Source organism: Hyalella azteca, unplaced genomic scaffold (assembly GCF_000764305.2).
Source record: "Hyalella azteca isolate HAZT.00-mixed unplaced genomic scaffold, Hazt_2.0.2 contig17452, whole genome shotgun sequence".
Taxonomy (NCBI): domain Eukaryota; kingdom Metazoa; phylum Arthropoda; class Malacostraca; order Amphipoda; family Hyalellidae; genus Hyalella; species Hyalella azteca.
Window position 1 is genome coordinate 128,674 of NW_025947235.1, and position 19,647 is coordinate 148,320.

General features: G+C 38.3%; 1 protein-coding gene across 1 annotated transcript; it reads right to left on the reverse strand.

The window, feature by feature from the left end:
- Positions 1–751: 751 nt before the first annotated feature.
- On the reverse strand, positions 752–6,951 carry LOC108681860 (uncharacterized protein At4g19900-like). Its single transcript, XM_047885273.1, has 7 exons — positions 6,882–6,951; positions 6,495–6,590; positions 5,886–6,082; positions 5,506–5,606; positions 4,428–4,593; positions 3,837–3,961; positions 752–832 (listed from the first exon to the last, which is right to left on the reverse strand). Exons 2-7 carry the CDS (start codon positions 6,548–6,550, stop codon positions 752–754), a joined length of 726 nt encoding a protein of 241 aa, XP_047741229.1. The 5' UTR covers positions 6,551–6,590; positions 6,882–6,951.
- Positions 6,952–19,647: the final 12,696 nt, after the last annotated feature.

The window sequence follows — 19,647 nt, forward strand, 5'->3', positions numbered from 1 at the left end:
TTTGGACAAAAATGGCGACGAAAAGAATCGCATTTTCTCATTAAACTTTTGAATATTGTCATCATTAATTAAGCAAATTTTTTTCACAGGTGGATTGAACGAAAAACAAAAGAACGTCACCAAGTGATTGTCACCCTCAAAGTAAAAGAACGTCACCAAGTGATCAGACAAGTCAAAGTCAATTACAGCTGATTCGAAGTTGTATCCATTATCATGAATTAAAATTAAAATTCGTTGTGCCTCTAAAAGTAAAAACGAATTATAATTGAGCACAAAAAATCCCCACAAAAGTAAAGGTATTTTCCAGTCGTGCGAGTCGTTCTATTCACCGACTACAAGGTTATCGCGACGCTGGCAGGCTATTTCGCTGAGGACCCGAAACTAAAGTAAAAATAATGATAAAGCAAATGATATTCAGCACAATTTGTATGCTGAAACTCAACAATTCGGATGCTGAGGAATTTATTGCTGCTCACATTTTTCAAAAAATAAAAATGTCGCTGGTCGTCGAGTACCAAATTCCTCGGTTGGCAACGACCGGTCTCTTATACACATCTAGATGTGTATAAGAGACAGGATCTAAGTTGTGCGAAACGATTACACTGCAAAGCTTGTACTTATAGTGATATATACTATACTGTATAGAATATAAAATGTTGGTCTAATGCATATGCAGTGACAATAAAGTAATTTTAAATTCATAAATTTCAAGGCTCATAAATTTCAATGCCACTTTCATAAATTTCAAGGCTCAAAAGCTCTTACAATAAGCAGTAGGAGNGTCGTGTGTCAAGTAGTTGTAGAAGTGGACGCCGAGACTCTCTGGGTATAACTGCAAGAAGAAATATTATATTAATAGTTGTCATTACAAGCGTTCATCACTATCATTCCTGAAAATTGAATATTTTGATTGTTATTGCATTATTGATGAGAAACCGCCTCGTGAGATTTGAGTTGCATTCGTTGACATGAGTTCTCACAGCTCCTTATACTTTTGAATATATTTCATTCAGAATTGTTGTTAGAATCCTTTATTCGCCTATTTTATAGCTGAATTTAGTCCGTCATATTAAGTACAGTAGTTTTGTTGAGAAATTAGACAAAAATGAAATGCTCACGCATTCAATAACTCGTGCACTATACCGGACAGCTGATAATTACGGTTAATGAGAATGATCGGTTCGAAACCCCCGAGATAGGAACTGTCAATCGTCAGTATTTTAAAACGCTCTCACGAATGTGCTTGGTACCAAGGCTGTGAAAAACTTCCCGTATTCACGTTGACACCAGATGAATAATTCAGCTGTGTTGCCCACATATTATGACCGGTCTTCGTCACTGCATGGTCACACACACCTCTCACACTCTGGTAAATCTCGTAACATTCTTAAGATACCCCCAGGTAACATACCCAGAGTGTTTAGGGACACACACCCAAGGCCATGCTGAAAGCACCACCTTATTCACAACCTGAACTAATGCAACTCCAGATGAAGGAGCTAATGGGCCAGGGACGCCTGGCAGATCAGTGTCGCAGAAGGTAAGAACACCAAGAAAGGAAGAGTCTGGCATTCTGCTGGCCAACATCGAGGGGCTCTTCCCACAAGGAGCGCGTCGCAAGATTGGCGTGCTGCATGAGATGGCCGACGAGGGTGGGATCTTTATTATTGCACTAACGTAGCCGCACCCAAGAAAATACATCCTTGATGCAGAAATTGCAATGGAAGGATTCCAACATTATCGTGCGGATTGAATGAAAGGGAGGAAGAAGGGAGGAGTGATTGTTTACCTCAGGAACTCCCTCGCAAAAATACACGGGGTAATTGAGATCAGAATCTGGAAACTCCGATGGCTCTGTTGAACACGTGCACCACATAAAAAACTCAACATCTGCGTCATTATGAGTGCTCCGCAAGGAAACCGAACGCAGGTTTCTGGACTCGTACAGGACGGAAGAATTAGCTGCCGAGGTACGAATAGGTTGAAGTCATCAGAGAGAATCCTAAATATTTTTTTAAATAGGCTCATTCCAAGGCAAAAATAAAGACAGCTAGGAGTGGGCCTGCTGAAAGATAACGATGTCTATGTTGGAAATGACTAGGGCATGTGTGAGTTATTGGAATCGCAGTTTGAATCAGCGTTCAGTAGCTCCCGCTATTCAAGACAGGAGAATGAAATTGAAGTTCTTCAGGAGCTACCAGGTGGAAGGGGGCTGGAGAACATTGAGTTTGGACCAGAGGATATGGAAATGAGTATCAAAGAACTGGAGACGTTTTCATTACAGACCCGATGGGATTTCGGCAGTGCGGTTGAAGAAAGGTGTTGGAACGCTGAAGGCTCTTCTTACAATGTTCTGGAAAGCCTATATAATGGAAGGCATTATTGTTGAGGGCCTAAAAGTGAGACTGATAACGCCAATCAAAAAAGGAGGTCGAGAAACCGACCCCTAAATTACAGACCTGTGAACTTGACCTCATAGAAAATTAAGGTTTTTGAGAAGGTAATGGCCAGGAGGCTTGTCCACTATATGGTATAGCCTGAACTGTATAATAATCGACAACATGGTTCCTTCCTGTTTGTTACAGTTATTGGAGCTCTATCACCGCCTTGTTGCCCTACTGGAAGGGGAAGCTGGCGTGGACTTAGTTTACCTAAATTTGCTAAAGCTTGTGACAAAGTTGACCATGAGGTGGTTTTTCAGAAAGCTGAGGCAGTTGGGTGTAGGAAGAAGTTTGTTAGAGTAGATCCATAAATCCCTTACAGATAGAGTACAAGCTGTCCCAATCGGAAACTCAAAATCTAGAGAAGTAAGGGTGAAAAGCGAAGTGTCACAGGGCTCGGTGCTTGCATAATATGCAATTCAACGGCACCAAGTTCGAAGCAATAAAATACACAGGCGGCACAGAGACCAGTATAACAAATCGCTACTTGGCATCGATGGCACAGAAATTGACGAGAAGCAATTTGTTCGAAATCTCGGAGTGTTGATGAATACCGAAGCCACGCTTGATGACCACATCGAGGAAATAGTTGCTCGAGGCAGATAAGGGATAGAGGGGATCTGGCGGACATTTCGAACAAGAGAAGCAGCGTCAATGATTACACACTTCAGAGCCCTAGTGCTCCCCAATCTTGAGTACTGCTGCCAGCTTTGGACGCCGCTCAAGGCGGGTGGGGTGCGGAAACTGGAGTCAGCCCAGCGGACCTTCACGTACGTCCAGGTTCAGCAGTATGAGGCAGCTGGAGCTGCCTCATACCGCTGACAGGGTCAGGTTGAAACATTTGGGACTGCACTCACTGGAGAGGAGAAGAGAGAGATATATCATACTTGGAATATGATAACCAGGCTGACTCCCAACTTTGAAAGTGAAACCTCCAAAATATTACAGCGAAAGAAGGGGGAAACTGCAGGGTTTTCCCTTTTAATAACCGAGCCGCGGCCAGAGTACTGCCTCTTACTGAGGGATCACTGTCCGTGGTAGGACCGAGGCTGTGTAATGCCTTGCCAAAGATGCTGATGAGAGGGGAGAGAACACGTCCAACCTTACATCCGGGACCCGAGGGTGGGGCGACCTGCCTATCGATGACTTGGAGACGGAGGAAGACGAAGGCGGCGCATCAGCGTGACCGTGGACTGAGGTCATAAGTCCTAAACTCATCATAAGGCCATAAGAAAACTGTCATTGTGGTTAATTGTCAAAAGATTCGTTTGTGTCTCTCCTTGAGGTAAGCTAAGCAGAGACGCGTAAAAATATTGAGCTCGAAACATAAACCTTAAACTATTCGGCACGAAAAAATACAGGTCAAAAACTATAACTATTATCTTATGAACTCACAGTTTCTATGGGTGGAAAAGACCTATTGTTTTCAGGGCCCAGAAAAAGTTTTCCAGCCTCGGTGTGAGGCAGAGGTAAGAAGGCGGAGGATTTGAGTGCCACCCAGTCACAGTTCTCAGTCTCGTCTGTTCAAAGCAAAGACGTGCTATCAGCGGTTAAGCAGCTTCTCTACACAAGACAACTTTCTAATGTTTGATGTTTTTATTCGTCTTGCTCTTCATTTGTCTCTAATTAAGCACCTGTGCACTTTATACCAAAAGTGAAATTAAATTAAAAATATTGAGCTCGAAACATAAACCTTAAACTATTCGGCACGAAAAAATACAGGTCAAAAACTATAACTATTATCTTATGAACTCACGGTTTCTATGGGTGGAAAAGACCTATTGTTTAAATTTTTTAGAATGAAAAGAATGAAATTTTATAATTGTTTTTATATAAATAATTCACAAGAAATAAGAAGTGGCCAAATAATTTTGAAAATCCCGTAGTTAACTCTCAACTGAATCCAACTTATTTCCTTGCTGGTAACTTTGAACTTTGACCGCCAACCAGTGCAAACTTTAGAACATCTGGCAAAAGTGAACTTACTGGAACAAAGTTTTTGTTGTTGGAGTTCATCGCACGGTTTAATTGGTTGAGATTTTCGGTTGTTGTAGTTATCCAAGCGTTCTAAACCGACGGGGGTTCGATCACATCCCAAAAGTTTAGCCACAGCCGTCATAGCCGCCGGTCCGTTGGCTGCGAAGACGTCTCCCTGCAAACACCAGCAGGCCCTTATAAGCCCATTTTATTGAATCAAGCAATGGGCGCTATTTTTCTCAAATTTAACGCTGTGAAGAGAAATTGTTTGATTTATTGCGACCATGGTCCAACAAAATCCAGATAAAAGCCTGCAATTTCCTACAATACGTGTAGGTAGATGATTCAGTCAGCTTGCAATAACATTAAAACAGGAACAATCTCACTCAGAGCCGGCCACTAATGCCGGTCACCTAAACAATTTAATATAACCCCTCTTTGCAACATAGCATACTCTCTTCAACATACCGGGCACGGTTTAAAATATCAAACCCATTACCTCACACCCCGTTTATCTTCACATTATAGTTAGCATGACCTTCAGGTACATGTTCTATGCCCTCACATTATAGTTAGCAGCAATATGCTTCATGACCCTCAGGATCATGTTCTATAACATAACATATAACATATTGATCTCGGCGCTGAAGTGTAGGCCTGATGGGCCCTGTCGCCGATTCTTTTCTTATTCGTGCCTTGTTCACAGAAGATCTAAAATCGTGTCATTTGACCGGATCTTTTCATGACTTATGATAGTTTGAAGTAGCTACTAGACTTCCACCGCGTTCGATATGGTGCTAGGCAATTCAAATCTGAACATATAATTTTTCATAGCTTTATCTAGTCTGTTATTGAATGCGTCCATACTTGGAGCGCCAACGATGTCATCGGGGAGGCTGTTCCACATGTCGGTGATTCGAAGCGAGAAGAAATGTTGTCGCGTAGAGAAGTTGCAGCGCAGTATTTTTAGTTTATTGCCGTGGCCCCTGGTGTTGGTTCTTGTTTCAAATTCTAGTATTGTAATCCTTCGGGGACCTTGTATAAACCATGAGTATACTTGTATACTTCAATGAGGTCCCCACAGCACAACAGGGCGCAGCGCGATGACGTCCATGTCGGTGTACAAACCTCCGAATTTGTACACGAGCGCCAGGCGACTCAGGTCGCTCAGGTGGTGAATTCTGAACGCTGTCAAACATTGGGATATTTATTATTCTGGATGCGTTTACCTTCAATTAAGTTAAGAATTTGCCTGTTTGTGTTCTTTTTTATGATTTATACTTACCATGCAGCTCAGGTTTCCATTAGCGTACTCGATCTGACCATTTACATCCTTGGAACAACATATGACTTGTAAGTTATTGACAAACGTTACCACCAAACAACCTTAATTACGATGTAATTTGTTACCATGTTCGAGTCCTACTTCCATTTCTCTAGCCGAGTTGTACATAATATGCTACTTACAAGTTTTATTGAACTTCTTGGAGTGGTAAAGTTCTAGTAGAGGAGTGTCCTGGAAATGCAAGTTGAGGTTGAAATGAGCCACACACAAGTTCTGGTATGTGGCCTGAATTAGCATCAATTCTTCGAGCGTCCTGGGGTCCAAGTTCTGAGATGTCACCAAGAACCACACGTGCGCGTGGGGATAGAGTTTGCAGTAACTGTGGATATGAGGTTATAAATTTGGATTGATGAAACAAGTGGGGTTATTAAGAGGGCTGATTATGGCAGTTCTCGCTGTAAGGTGATGATGATAACTGGACTGATTACAACAATAACTGCACCTGCAAGGTAATGAATTGATGCTAGTGACGACTTGAACAGAAGAACACCGTTGAAACCTTCTGCTATTAATGGCTGAGACGTAAATAATGGGATGGGGTAGAAACTTTGGTCGTTGCAGCAGTGACTAAACTATCTTAGTTGGCAACTTTAGTTTAGAGTGAAAGTTTTCAATTAACTCTCAATATGAATACAAATACGTTATTTTAAGGTTTTAACCTAGTTTATTGTTGGTACCAGTTACCATTTGGTCATCATTACCATCATAATTTACGAGTCCCCACTCATTACCTCTCCAGTCCACAGAGCCCCCTGGGGGGCACTGCTGTGGCATACGACGTCTCCATCAGGTAGACGTTGTAGGCGGCGACGTCTGGCACCACGTCTCTGATGGGACGTATGGTAAATGTCATTACATGATTACCTTACTGAATGAAATGTCATTTATTTGATTATATGGAATTATATGTAAATGGGATCATAAACTCGGATTATATTATTTGTTTCATTTCAGAACGCACGGGGTACACGCACACGATGATGTACCTGTAGTTCATAAATAAAAAGGAAATATAGTTTTTAACATTATTGTGCAAATCTATTTTTATACCAACTAGTATTTCATCGAGCAACAATAAAAGATCCAACACAAAATTCGCGCTCCATTTTCAGACTCACTTGTACAACTCGGGCAGCTCTGCTGTTCCGTGTTCATTAAATCCCAAAAAGCAAAAATTTTCTTTAGTTTTTCCAGTATTATTAAGAGCCTCATTTACTCCGCCTCCTGTAGCAACTGGAGACAATAACCGGCTGAACAGAGTGCCTGTGAAGCCTGCGCGGAGACGAAGTTATGGTGTGAGTGGTAAAACACGTCTAAATATTATTTCAAAAGAAATAAGATTAATAGTTTACGAAATCTGCTTCCTTCTTCATCTTTTGTTGGAACCAGTTCATATGCATACACGTCCCAGTNAAAATTACGACCAGCCCCACCGCGGAAATCCCTCTCAGTTTCCAGCAACGCCGCCTCAGCGAGGCTGGAGAGTGGAATTTATCGTATTTATTAAGCGAATAAAAACGATAAACTAATAATTTCATAATTCATAGTCAGAACTACAAGGATTAAATGCAATTATTGGAGTTGGGCGATGGCGATATAAAAGGTTATGTATACCTCAAATTAGAGGCAAAATTTTGTTGCTTTATATCAAATTAATAAACTATGCGTCCATTGTTGAAAGTTATTACTCGACTGTATTGCAGTGTAATATTTTATAACCAATTCAATTTTCGTTGCCATAATATTCGTTTAGGTTTCAAGGTAGAATCGAGTTTTCTTTTCATATATTTACTGAACATATTTTGTGAACTTGTGAGAAACGGAAAGCGAACCAAATTGCTTGCCACGTTACTTATTTCGACGTCGAAAAATTTTAATGTAGGTTACTAGAAGTCGTATACTAAATTTTGCATCACTACTGCTCAACAAAAACTATTACGGATTAATATTAATGTTTTTCTTGCTAGAAAGATTGAAGAAATGGCTTTCTTTGTAGTGATGTTAAATTTAGGAGTGATGACAGTAAGAGATTACCAGAAGTTATTCCTTTGTTTTTCTACCGCGCATTTTTGTTATTACATTAAATTGTCATTTTTATGTTCATTTGCTAGAAGAAAATCGTCTTTATATTCTTGGAAAGTTGGCATTTGAACTCTTCATTCTCTATGAATTTAAGCTGCCGAGCGAAACTTTGATCATTTGAAACATTGGTGCATGAGTATCTCTTATTTAAATATCCTATTTATCTTGCATTCAAATGATCTTAACTTTCTAAAGATTTTCAATTGACATTTTGAATCATGCCTTCTAAACCAAAAACTTTTCATTTATTGTCATTATCATAAATATTTGTACCGCGAGTTAATATGCACTTTTCGTACCAAACATTCATTTTGTACACGTTTAATAATAACTATATTAAGAAAGCAAACGTAATTCTTTTAAAACATTTTCGTCGCAATGTCAATCGATATAATTACTTGCTTTTTGCAAAATAATATGAATTCAGCTACCGCGAGATCAATTTAAATAAAAACGAAAAACTAATAATTAATAATAATTAATAATAATTAATTAATAAAAGTGTAGGGTGGATATATGGGCCTTCCTCTGAATTTTTTTTATTAATCCTCAGTGCTCCTGTTGTGGTCATTCCTTCAGTATTGAATCACAAATGAACGGTAATAAATTGTATCAATTCTTTGGGAAATGTTCTTTCACTTAAAGTTAACTGCTTTCTACCTGTATGGTCGATAATATTTACATTATAATTTATATATTATATGGTTATTTATATCAAGACGTGATCTAATGCTCTCATGTGAGTGCTCACCACCGCAGTGTACACTGTATTATTACGAATGAATAATTAATGAATGAATGAATTTATAATATATATGGGTTAAATACATATAATAGCGTTTCCTCAATTTAAGTATATAAGATAAATAATTATTTTAAATTGTGTCTTTCTATTCTCTTAATTTCAACATTGAAAACATTTATCAATTTTTTTTAAATAGTTGCTCTGTTGTTCCTCATTAGTTTATTTTTTGCTTCTATCCGCAATTGCTTTCAGTTTCAACTTAAATAAACTCACCTGACGGCTGCAACAATGTCATGTCACCGTAATGAGAGACTTATTAATGATGATGTGAAGGATAACCAAATGCAGTCAATTAATTTCACAGTTGAGTAATTTAAAATTAAAATAATCTGTTTCCTGCTATGTACTCTGTCAACGGAATCACTCCGTTCAAGTTGAATCTTCACGATAGACTGTTTATATTTTGTATCACTTCCGTTGCATAAAAAGTCAATAACACCACATATGCTTTTCACGACAATTTGACAAGTGTTGCGCTATGTCGTCGCACCTGGCGTTCGCCACAGCTACAGTTGCTGTCAAAAAAATTGCGAAGCACAAAAATAAAAATTTTGGCGATGGCGAAACGACATTAGTGAGAAAATTAGCTCTAAATTCCTCAATTCAATAGGAATCGATCGTGTTCGGCACAACACTCTTGAGGACGTTCAGAATAAAAAATAGTTAAAGTCTATCTGTAGACGCTGGTTCCCTACTTCAACATCGAATATAATCACTGTTCAGTCCTCGATATCGCTAGCTAGTTAGAAGTCAATCCTTAGCCAGATACCTTTGCAACAACACCATTTAAGCAGCCCTAGCTGCTCACATCCCTAATTGCTTTCACTTTCAACTTTATTGAACTCACCTGACGGCTGCAACAATGTCATGTCACCGTAATGAGGGACTTATTAATGATGACTTATTAATGATGATGATAATATTATATATTAATTGATGATAATTGATATTGATTGATATTGATTGATTGATTGAATTGATGATGATAATGATGATGATGATAATATTATATATTAATTGATGATAATTGATATTGATTGATATTGATTGATTGATTGAATTGATGATGATAATGATGATAATATTATATATTAATTTCACAGTTGAGTAATTTAAAAGTCAAATCTGTTTCCTGCTATGTACTCTGTCAACGGAATCACTCCGTTCAAGTTGAACCTTCAAGTTAGACTGTTTATATTTTGTATCGCTTCCGTTGAAAAATCAATAACATCACATATGTTTTTCACGACAATTTGACAAGTGTTGCGCTATGTCGTCGCACCTGGCGTTCGCCACAGCTACAGTTGCTGTCAAAAAAATTGTGAAGCACAAAAGTTAAGCCGGAGAAAGTTTTTTAAATACCATTCATGCCTAGGATCTAAATAATGCCTACTTTTCTTAGGGTTTGAAATAAAATTAAGCTCATTCTTTAGCGGTCTCAGAATGTTTCAGATTATCGAATTTTTTCTTTCGAGACTGGAAACTTGTATGTTCGCTATAAAAGTCTCGGCGACGACGAAACGACATTAGTGAGAAAATTAGCTCTAAATTCCTCAATTCAATAGGAATCGATCGTGTTCGGCACAACACTCTTGAGGACATTCCGAATAAATAATAGTTATAAAGTCTAGCTGTAGACGCTGGTTCCCTACTTCAACATCGAAAATAATCACTGTTCAGTCCTCGATATCGCTAGCTAGTTAGAAGTCAATCCTTAGCCAGATACCTTTGCAACAACACCATTTAAGCAGCCCTAGCTGCTCACGATTGTTGCACAAACCAAAATAATAAGCAATAATATCGAGCGTCTAGGTGCTATATCGTCAGTATATTGAGCAAACCATAGTTCGCAATGATATTGAACGTCTAGATAGAGGCTTGTTTAGGCAACTGTACGAGTGAAGCTAGTCTGGCACACCTGTTAGTTTTTCGCAACAGCTGTTGGTGCTGGCACAAGAAAGTGCAGCTAAACTGCAGTTCAGCTAGAGAAGCCTGATTTGATATCATGCAACGCTCCCTCATCGTGACTGCATCACAACGAGTTCACGAGTATCCAGCCAATCAGCCTTTCTCAAATCAGCCTTTCTCAAATCAGCCTTTCTCAAATCAGCCTTTCTCAAATCAGCCTTTCTTAAATCAGCCTTTCTCAAATCAGCCTTTCTTAAATCAGCCTTTCTCAAATCCGCTTTTCTCAAATCAACTTTTCTCAAATCAACTTTTCTCAAATCAACTTTTCTCAAATCAACTTTTCTCAAATCAACTTTTCTCAAATCAGCCCGTCATGGCGCACTCGGCCCCCTCACTCGGCCAGTCGCACGGTTTATGCGACGGCTTTTCAACCTGCCTTGTCGTGGCGCACACACCGCCGCAGTCTACACGTGGCTACCACTTCATAAAACCTTATGTGATCGTACAGCTCGGTCGTACACTGCCTTTTGAGGATAAAAACGATACAGTGGTTTTAGACGGTGAACTGATAAACTTTTCACTGTGTACATATAACTTCCGCAACCGGCTTCCACTAACTAACTCCTATCGAAATATTCTACCTCACTACAGACACGTCGTTCTCCAAAGAACCATTTTTTTCAGTTCCTAAGTCTGACGAACAATTGAAAAAAATACGTTAGAAAAATAAAGAACATTAAAAATGAGCTCAGAAAATTTCAGAATAACAAAGATAAATACAGATTCAAAGAAACAAATGATTATTATACGATATTGCGATCATAACATTTCCCCCCACCAGTGGATACTTATGTCCACGCAAAAAAAACATCACGCTTCGCAGCATAAGTACATTATTTACAAAAAGGTTTAGCACATTCTGATTACCTAATCATTCTAACACACACAATTAACATAACTATATTGTGAACATAACTATATTACTAACAAAGTCGTCCAGTGATACGAATGAAATTTCAACCCAGACGTGTGATAGTTCAGTTACCCAGAAAATGAACATTAACGTATTTCGTTGTCATCATATCAGAGCATTTACGTTTCATAATGGCCGATTTAGTATATGCAATCTATGTTCAAGGCAAGTAAAAAAAAACTCTGTCAATCATGAGCGAAATTCGGCCTAAATCTGATGCATAATTCTTAAATTTAAGCTCTCCCCTACCGGCTAAGATACGCTACTAAAGCAAGTTTCAAATTTAATATAATTGCACTAGCATCAAGGGAACTTATACTTAAAACCAATATACACAACATTTTAAGCACCCGATATAGCAGTACATTTAATTTATACATCAACTCCATTTCCACATTCATAGCATAATCATTTCTTACTGCAAGTTTTATCCTCCAGGGGCCATACTTTCAAAACTCGCTAAGTGAACGTAAGTACTTACGCTCTATTTTCTTGTCTATGATTGATGGGATTGCTTGAAAGGCCGTCAATGATTGGCTGATGAACTTACGATCACTAAACTTTCTTTGAAAGTATAGGCCGGAACTCTTGGTTGAACATGAGGAAAGTTCTCTGCCCTGCCTTTAGAACATGTAATTCTCTGATCTGACACAGGTGTGTTAATCACAGGTAATTTTGTAGCTACATCTGAACTCTCCGGTTCTAACAAATTATATCTATCCAATTCACTCCCACTACCCATGTATCTCCTATCCCAAATTCCACTTAAGACATTATTATTAATTTGATACCTTCAAGAAATATTTCGAGATCGCGCTGCCTGTTCCTTCATTATATTCAGTTCGCTGCTGGCAGCGGACGCGTTCCTAGATATTCCTGTATACTCTCCGACACCTCTAAAGTCAACTTCGTCCTTAACCAATTGGGGAGAACGGATCCGCAGCGATTCCGCTTCGTGAACTCTGGTCATGGCCATTATTTCCTTCATAGCATCATCAATTAGTTCTTCCTGAATCCTAAATGACTGTTCTACCCAAGATACAAAAATGAATGATTCCTATCTCTGACAATCAGGGGACTATTAGTAATCGGAGAAAGGGATTCCCCTGACTGAAGTTCTAAGCTACCTTGTCTACTTGGCGTCGATGATTTTGGTTTTAACAAATCCTCTGAATTATTTCCTGGCCTGATGAACCTCTCACCATCGCCTACCTCATTCACTACATCACGATTCCCGTTAGTTTCTCCAGTTTTCCCCCAATGCTTCACGATCATCAATCTTTACTTTGTTTGATATAGAGTTTGCGACGTGTTCCAGCCTACTGCTACCAAATTCGTCGCGCTGCTGATTGCTCTTACTATTTACGTTCGATTGAACTGCCCCTGCATTGCGCGTTAATTTTGCGACGTTGCTGCTTCTACTTTTACCGCTACCTGTGTCTTCGCTACTACTACCTGCACCCGGGCTTCTGCCTGAACTACTACTACTATCAATGCTACTGTCATCACTGCTGCTACTACCACTACTGTTGTTTAGAAATGAAATTCCTGCACCTCAAAAATTATCTCCACTTCCGTCCATCAAACTGTCTTCTCTGTTCGCTAAGGTAAGTCGTGATTCTGCATCTCCTGTTGACTCTAAATACTTGTGCAAATATCTTGGAAAATCGCACCATTCCTTAAGCTGTCTATGAATCCTTAAGCTGTCTATAACTGAATTTTACCCCTATTATCACTAATTTCATACGTAACAACAGTACACTGTACTTTCGTTACCTGCAATGGTCCTTCGAATTTCGGTGCTAATTTATCTATGCTAAGATTCCCTACTCTATTAATTTTGTGCGCTACCTTCTGACCTACCTTGAAGGAACAAAACTTTAAATGGCCTTCTCTCCACGAATTAACCGTTTCTACCTTCACAGACACTGCGCTAGTGCCATCATGGCTCTTCCTAAGGATATGTTGAGCCGGACTACACCCTATCTGCGAATGGTGCGTGTTGTTATAAGTTATTAAAGCTCTACTAATCTTATTATCCCACTGTAATGGATTATCTGAGGTGGTACCCTTCAAAAACTGAATAATTGTTTGATTACTGCGCTCAACTCAGCAATTGGATGACACCCTATAGCGAGTTGAAAAAATGCGCGCAATAAAAGGAATCTGCAGCTGCGTTAAATTCTGCAGCCCTGAATTCCGATCATTATCGGTTAGAATTCGGTTAGGTATTCTAATCATGCTAGGTAATACAATATTTTTTAACGCATCTGATACAGTGCTAGCCAATTTATTTCTCACAGGTACTGCTATTAAAATATAAAATCATGATCAATGGCCACAAGCAGAACAATATTACCCCTAGCTGAGCGAGGAAACTGGAGCAGGTCTAACGCTACGAGATCAAATGGATGAGCAGATTGAATTTTAAGAACAGGTGGAGTTTTGAGTTGACTTGAAAATTTAAATAGCTGACAATGTGGGCAGCTGACACATACATCACGTGCAATAGAATTAACAGCCGGGTGTCAGAAATATTCTTCTATAATTTTAACAATCTTTTGGGTACCTATATGGGCTAGCTGATCATGAAGCTTGAATACTATATCTACCATGAACATAAACGGCGAAACTGGCACATAAGAAAGATTGTTCTTCCTTACCACAATTCCGGATCGCACTGATAAAACTCTTGAGATAGCGTTTAAATATAAACAAACAATTTTCCAAAATTGTACGGGCTCTGACGATAGCAGTTTCTTTTTCAGGGAACTGATGGCGAATTCTTTGTTCTGAATGGACTGAACATTACCATGCGAAGAAAAATAACAGCAATATTATCTTCTTTATCTGAGATAGCGTTTTCACCAGATTGTTCTGGGCTGGGATTGTCGGTTACTGTCGAAACGGCAAGCGCCAAGCTAGCGAATCCCACATGGTTGACACAAATTGATTTATGATGACAAGATTTGCTTATGGCGCAAGTCACATGTTGTTGGTCCCTACGCTTAAAATTAATACATGAATCTTTACGATTTAACTTAATTTCATTCCTAATTAAAAAATTTGCTTCTAACAAACAACAACAAGGCATATTATCATCGTTCATAATAGCGAATGGTACCTTTTCATTCATTTCAAATCCGTTTATTTCACTTTCAAACTTAACTGCTCCCCTTAATATTGTCTTCGACCATCTATTCCTACTACTACGTCGTTATCTATTTCGTCGAACTCTAACCCCTGATTATTTTCGGCTAAAAACTTTACTATACCTTGCCCTATTAGTACCTTGCCTATTGGTGTCACAGGCAGGTTGAATGTAACGCCCATGAGAGCAAGGCTGATTGGTAGCAGTACAGGGTGAGCTGCGGTACAGTGTGAGCTGACCAAATATGCTTCATGACGCTCAGGAACATGGGGTGATGGTGCTGCATGTAGTGGATGGCGTTGGTGAGATAGCCCGTCTTATCGTCCTGGAAGAAGAAAATTGGCTATTCATATTCATATGCTCATTTGAATCTTTGAATTGAATTTGAATCACGTTATAGTTAGCAGCAGCATACTTCATGACACATGGGAGAATGTTGCGCATAAGACCATTGGATGTTAGACTTGTCCATTTGAAATTTATTTATTTACAGACTGAAATTTTGTGTAAAATTATTTGTAGGAACACGTTGAATTTTCATACCAATAATTTCACGTGCACCAAACACATTCATTATGCACAGATGTATTAGAACTTTTACTAGGATCTATTCAGAAAGAGTTTTATGCAATTCAGCGTCCAATAATAAGCATAGAAATGAATATGTCATATTCATATTTTCTTCGGATTTTTCTTAAAAGGATTAATTAATAGATCGAATCAATATTATTTTTCACTACGCTTTTCCGCAAATTATGAATATGAAGCTTCTACATTTTATTATTTTTTATAAAGCTGAAATTTTGTAAATGATTTCGATGTGAATTGACACTTGCATAAGAAAACCCTTTGCTCAGAGCAATTTCAATGCATTTAAAAATATAATTACCAAAAATCATTTACTTTTTTACTCACAGAATTACCATACAAGACATTATATTCGCCTACACATTTCATGAATCTCAATTGACACCATTATGTTCGATATAGGCATTTGCGGGCATGAAATTATATGTAATATGTACCTCGATTGCATGTACAGTGCGTTTTGTGGCAACTGCAAGGCCATGAAGTTATACGCTATTTGCACCACGATTGAATGTATAAAGCGTGGGGTGTGGGCACCTGCAGGGCCATGAAGTTATACGCTATTTGCACCACGATTGAATGTATAAAGCGTGGGGTGTGGGCACCTGCAGGGCCATGAAGTTATATGCTATATGCACCACGATTTGATGTATAATGCGTTGTTGTGCGCACCCGCAATGCGATGAAGTTGACGGCGGGCACAACAGGGCGCAGCGCGATGACGTCCATGTCGGCGTACAAACCTCCGAATTTGTACACGAGCGCCAGGCGACTCAGGTCGCTCAGGTGGTGGATTCTGAACGCTGTCAAACATTGGGATCTTCATTATTCTGGATGCGTTTACCTTCAATTAAGTTTAAAATGTCTCTGATTGTGTAATTCCATGTTATTCAGAACTTAACATGTTGACTCCGATGTCTTCATCTTGCACTAGATTCCATTTGTTGTACTATTTTGAAACGGGGTTGCCAGACGGTCTTTTTTCCGGACAAATTCCGCGATTCATTTTTTTAAATTGCATTTGCCGGCTAAAATTTAAGATAGGAGTGCTTCCTAATCAAATTTCAAAAGCTGCTAAAAATGGAGTTTTTACACCATAAGCTACAAGTATACTAGTAACATTGAATTAGAGGGCTTTTTTGGCCTTTTTATGTTCGCCGACTTGGCTGTTTTTTAGGCAATCTGGCAACCCTGAATTATGTACCACTACGTTTTGGAGAAATACAATTCGCGGTACGCATATGTACCACTTCGGAGTCAACGTTTTTACTCTGCCCATTTTGGGGCAATATATGCCTTGAACGTTATTGACAAACGACCAAACAACCGAAATTAAGCTCTACTTTTGTTACCATGTTAGAGTCTTGCTTCCATTTCTCTAGCCGACATGTACGCAATATGCTACTTACAAGTTTTATTGAACTTCTTGGAGTGGTAAAGTTCTAGTAGAGGAGTGTCCTGGAAATGCAAGTTGAGGTTGAAATGAACCACGCACAAGTTCTGGTAGGCGGCCTGAATTAGCATCAATTCTTCGAGCGTCCTGGAGTCCAAGTTCTGAGATGTCACCAAGAACCACACGTGCGCGTGGGGATAGAGTTTGCAGTAACTGTGGAGATGATGTTATAAATTTAGAATGATAACACAAGTAGGGGTATTAAGAGTGACTGATTGTGGCAGTTCTCGCTGTAAGGTGATGATTATAACTGGACTGATTGCAACAATAACTGCACCTGCAATGTAATGAATTGATGCTAGTGACGACTTGAACAGAAGAGCACCGTTGAAACTTGCTTATGTTAATGGCTGACACGTAAATAATGGGCTGGGGTCAGGAACTTTGGTGGCTGCAGCAGTGACTAAACCATCTTAGTTGGCAACTTTGGTTTAGCGTGAATGTTTTCAATTAACTTTCAATTTAGAGACATGTACTTTGTTTTTAAGGTCTTAATCTAGTTTATTGTTGGTACTAATGACCCTTTGGTTATCATTACCATCATAATTTACGAGTCCCCACTCATTACCTCTCCAGTCCACAAAGCCCCCTGGGGGGCACTGCTGTGGCATACGACGTCTCCATCAGGTAGACGTTGTAGGCGGCGACGTCTGGCACCACGTCTCTGATGGGACGTATGGTAAAATGTCATTACATGATTACCTTACTGAATAAAGTGGATCGTAAATAAATTTTGGATCGTTGTTGTGTCGGGATGATGTAAACATTTGAGACAGAAGTCACAACGTTATAGCGGCCCACCGTTATCTTATAGACGTTATCCATGCATGCAGGTTTTGAGCCACAAACATTTTTTTCCAAAAGCAAGTGCTGTTGGATGTATTGTTAACTAACTTTGTTGTTTCAATGTAATAGATTTTCGGTTCATGCCCGTAAAACTTTTTTTAAATTACATACCTCTTTTAAATCACACTTTCCTTTACTGTGCTTAATATTAATGTACAGATGAATTATTTAGGAATTGATTCTTACAACATGAATTCATACTATTGAATAATTCGTTTAATTACATTTTATTTAATAAATATCCATTTAATTGTTTTACAGCATGAATTAATACATCTTTAGCAACGACCTTTCACTGTTCGTCATTTAAGTTTAGCCTGGTTAATTTTAATACGATTAATAGGCATAAATTACGATAGAAGATGGAGTATAGGCACAATAACGACCATAACGCTCAAGTCTTTGTATGTCCTAATGACAAGGAAAACAACAAAACCCTCCTTAGATATTTTATGTAACGCTGAGCTGTACAATTGGTAGCTCAAGTTTTATTGTTTTGATGGCACTTGTTTTGACCACGCTTCAAAGTGCATATTTTTGGTTGGCAAGAAATTTCTATCATTTTTTAAATATCAAGCGACATGAATAGTACGCGTACGATTGATTGCCGGCAATCAGTCGTTCGCAGCAACTCTTGAAACTCACGCGGTTAAATGAGTGATATTTTGTTCAAATGGAGATGCAATTTTTTTCTTGTGTTGATCATTCTGATTTAGTTTGGCTCTGCATAAGCTTATCAGTCCGTTCTCTGCTGTGCTGTGGGTAAAATAGTGTGTCATTGTTTGGACCACATGACGTTCATTTTTTGAGTGCATGTGTTTGTGACTGCCATGTTGGAGCTGGCAATTAGTTATTTATGGCATGATAATCTCAATTCCATCAGCTGGCAAATTGTTACACAAATGCACACCGCTCCAGTCTCGCAGCCACAGCTCCAGTCTCGCAGCCACAGCTCGAGTCTCGCAGTCACGACTTTAGTCTAGGCTCACAGGAAGAAATAGGATATTCGAGTCTTAGAATGCATTTTATTCATTTTAAATATATTGGAAGTACTCCGATTCATAAAATATTGCTAAGGATACATTTAACACAATAGTATTATATTGTGCTATATTATATTATATTATATTATATTATATTATATTATATTATATTATATTATATTATATTATATTATATTATATTATATTATATTATATTATATTATATTANCATATAATATTATTCTTATGTAGTCTGCATATGATATTATTCTTATGTAGTCTGCATATAATATTATTCTTATGTAGTCTGCATATGATATTATTCTTATGTAGTCTGCATATGATATTATTCTTATGTAGTCTGCATATGATATTATTCTTATGTAGTCTGCATATGATATTATTCTTATGTAGTCTGCATATGAAATTATTCTTATGTAGTCTGCATATGATGTTATTCTTATGTAGTCTGCATATAATATTATTCTTATGTAGTCTGCATATGATATTCTTATGTAGTCTGCATATGAAATTATTCTTATGTAGTCTGCATATAATATTATTCTTATATAGATCCTCTCTCGGGCGTTGTCTGGGTGATGTGAAAACTCCGAGACTTTTTGGCGCCAGAAAATACATGGTAATTTAATCCGTCGATCTTGTTTCCCTTTCTAAAGCAGAAACGGCACAAAATCCTTCTTAAACCATCCTGCCCATTGTTTCGATCCTTCCAATGCTGTACAACTCATTCTATAAAAAATGTCTACCCAATGTATAAAAACCCTGCTGTATAACTCATTCTATAAAAAATGTCTACCCAATGTATAAAAACCCTGCTGTATAACTCATTCTATAAAAAATGTCTACCCAATGTATAAAAACCCTGCTGTATAACTCATTCTATAAAAAATGTCTACCCAATGTATAAAAACCCTGCTGTATAACTCATTCTATAAAAAATGTCTACCCGATGTATAAAAACCCTGCTGTATAACTCATTCTATAAAAAATGTCTACCCAATGTATAAAAACCCTGCTGTATAACTCATTCTATAAAAAATGTCTACCCGATGTATAAAAACCCTGCTGTATAAC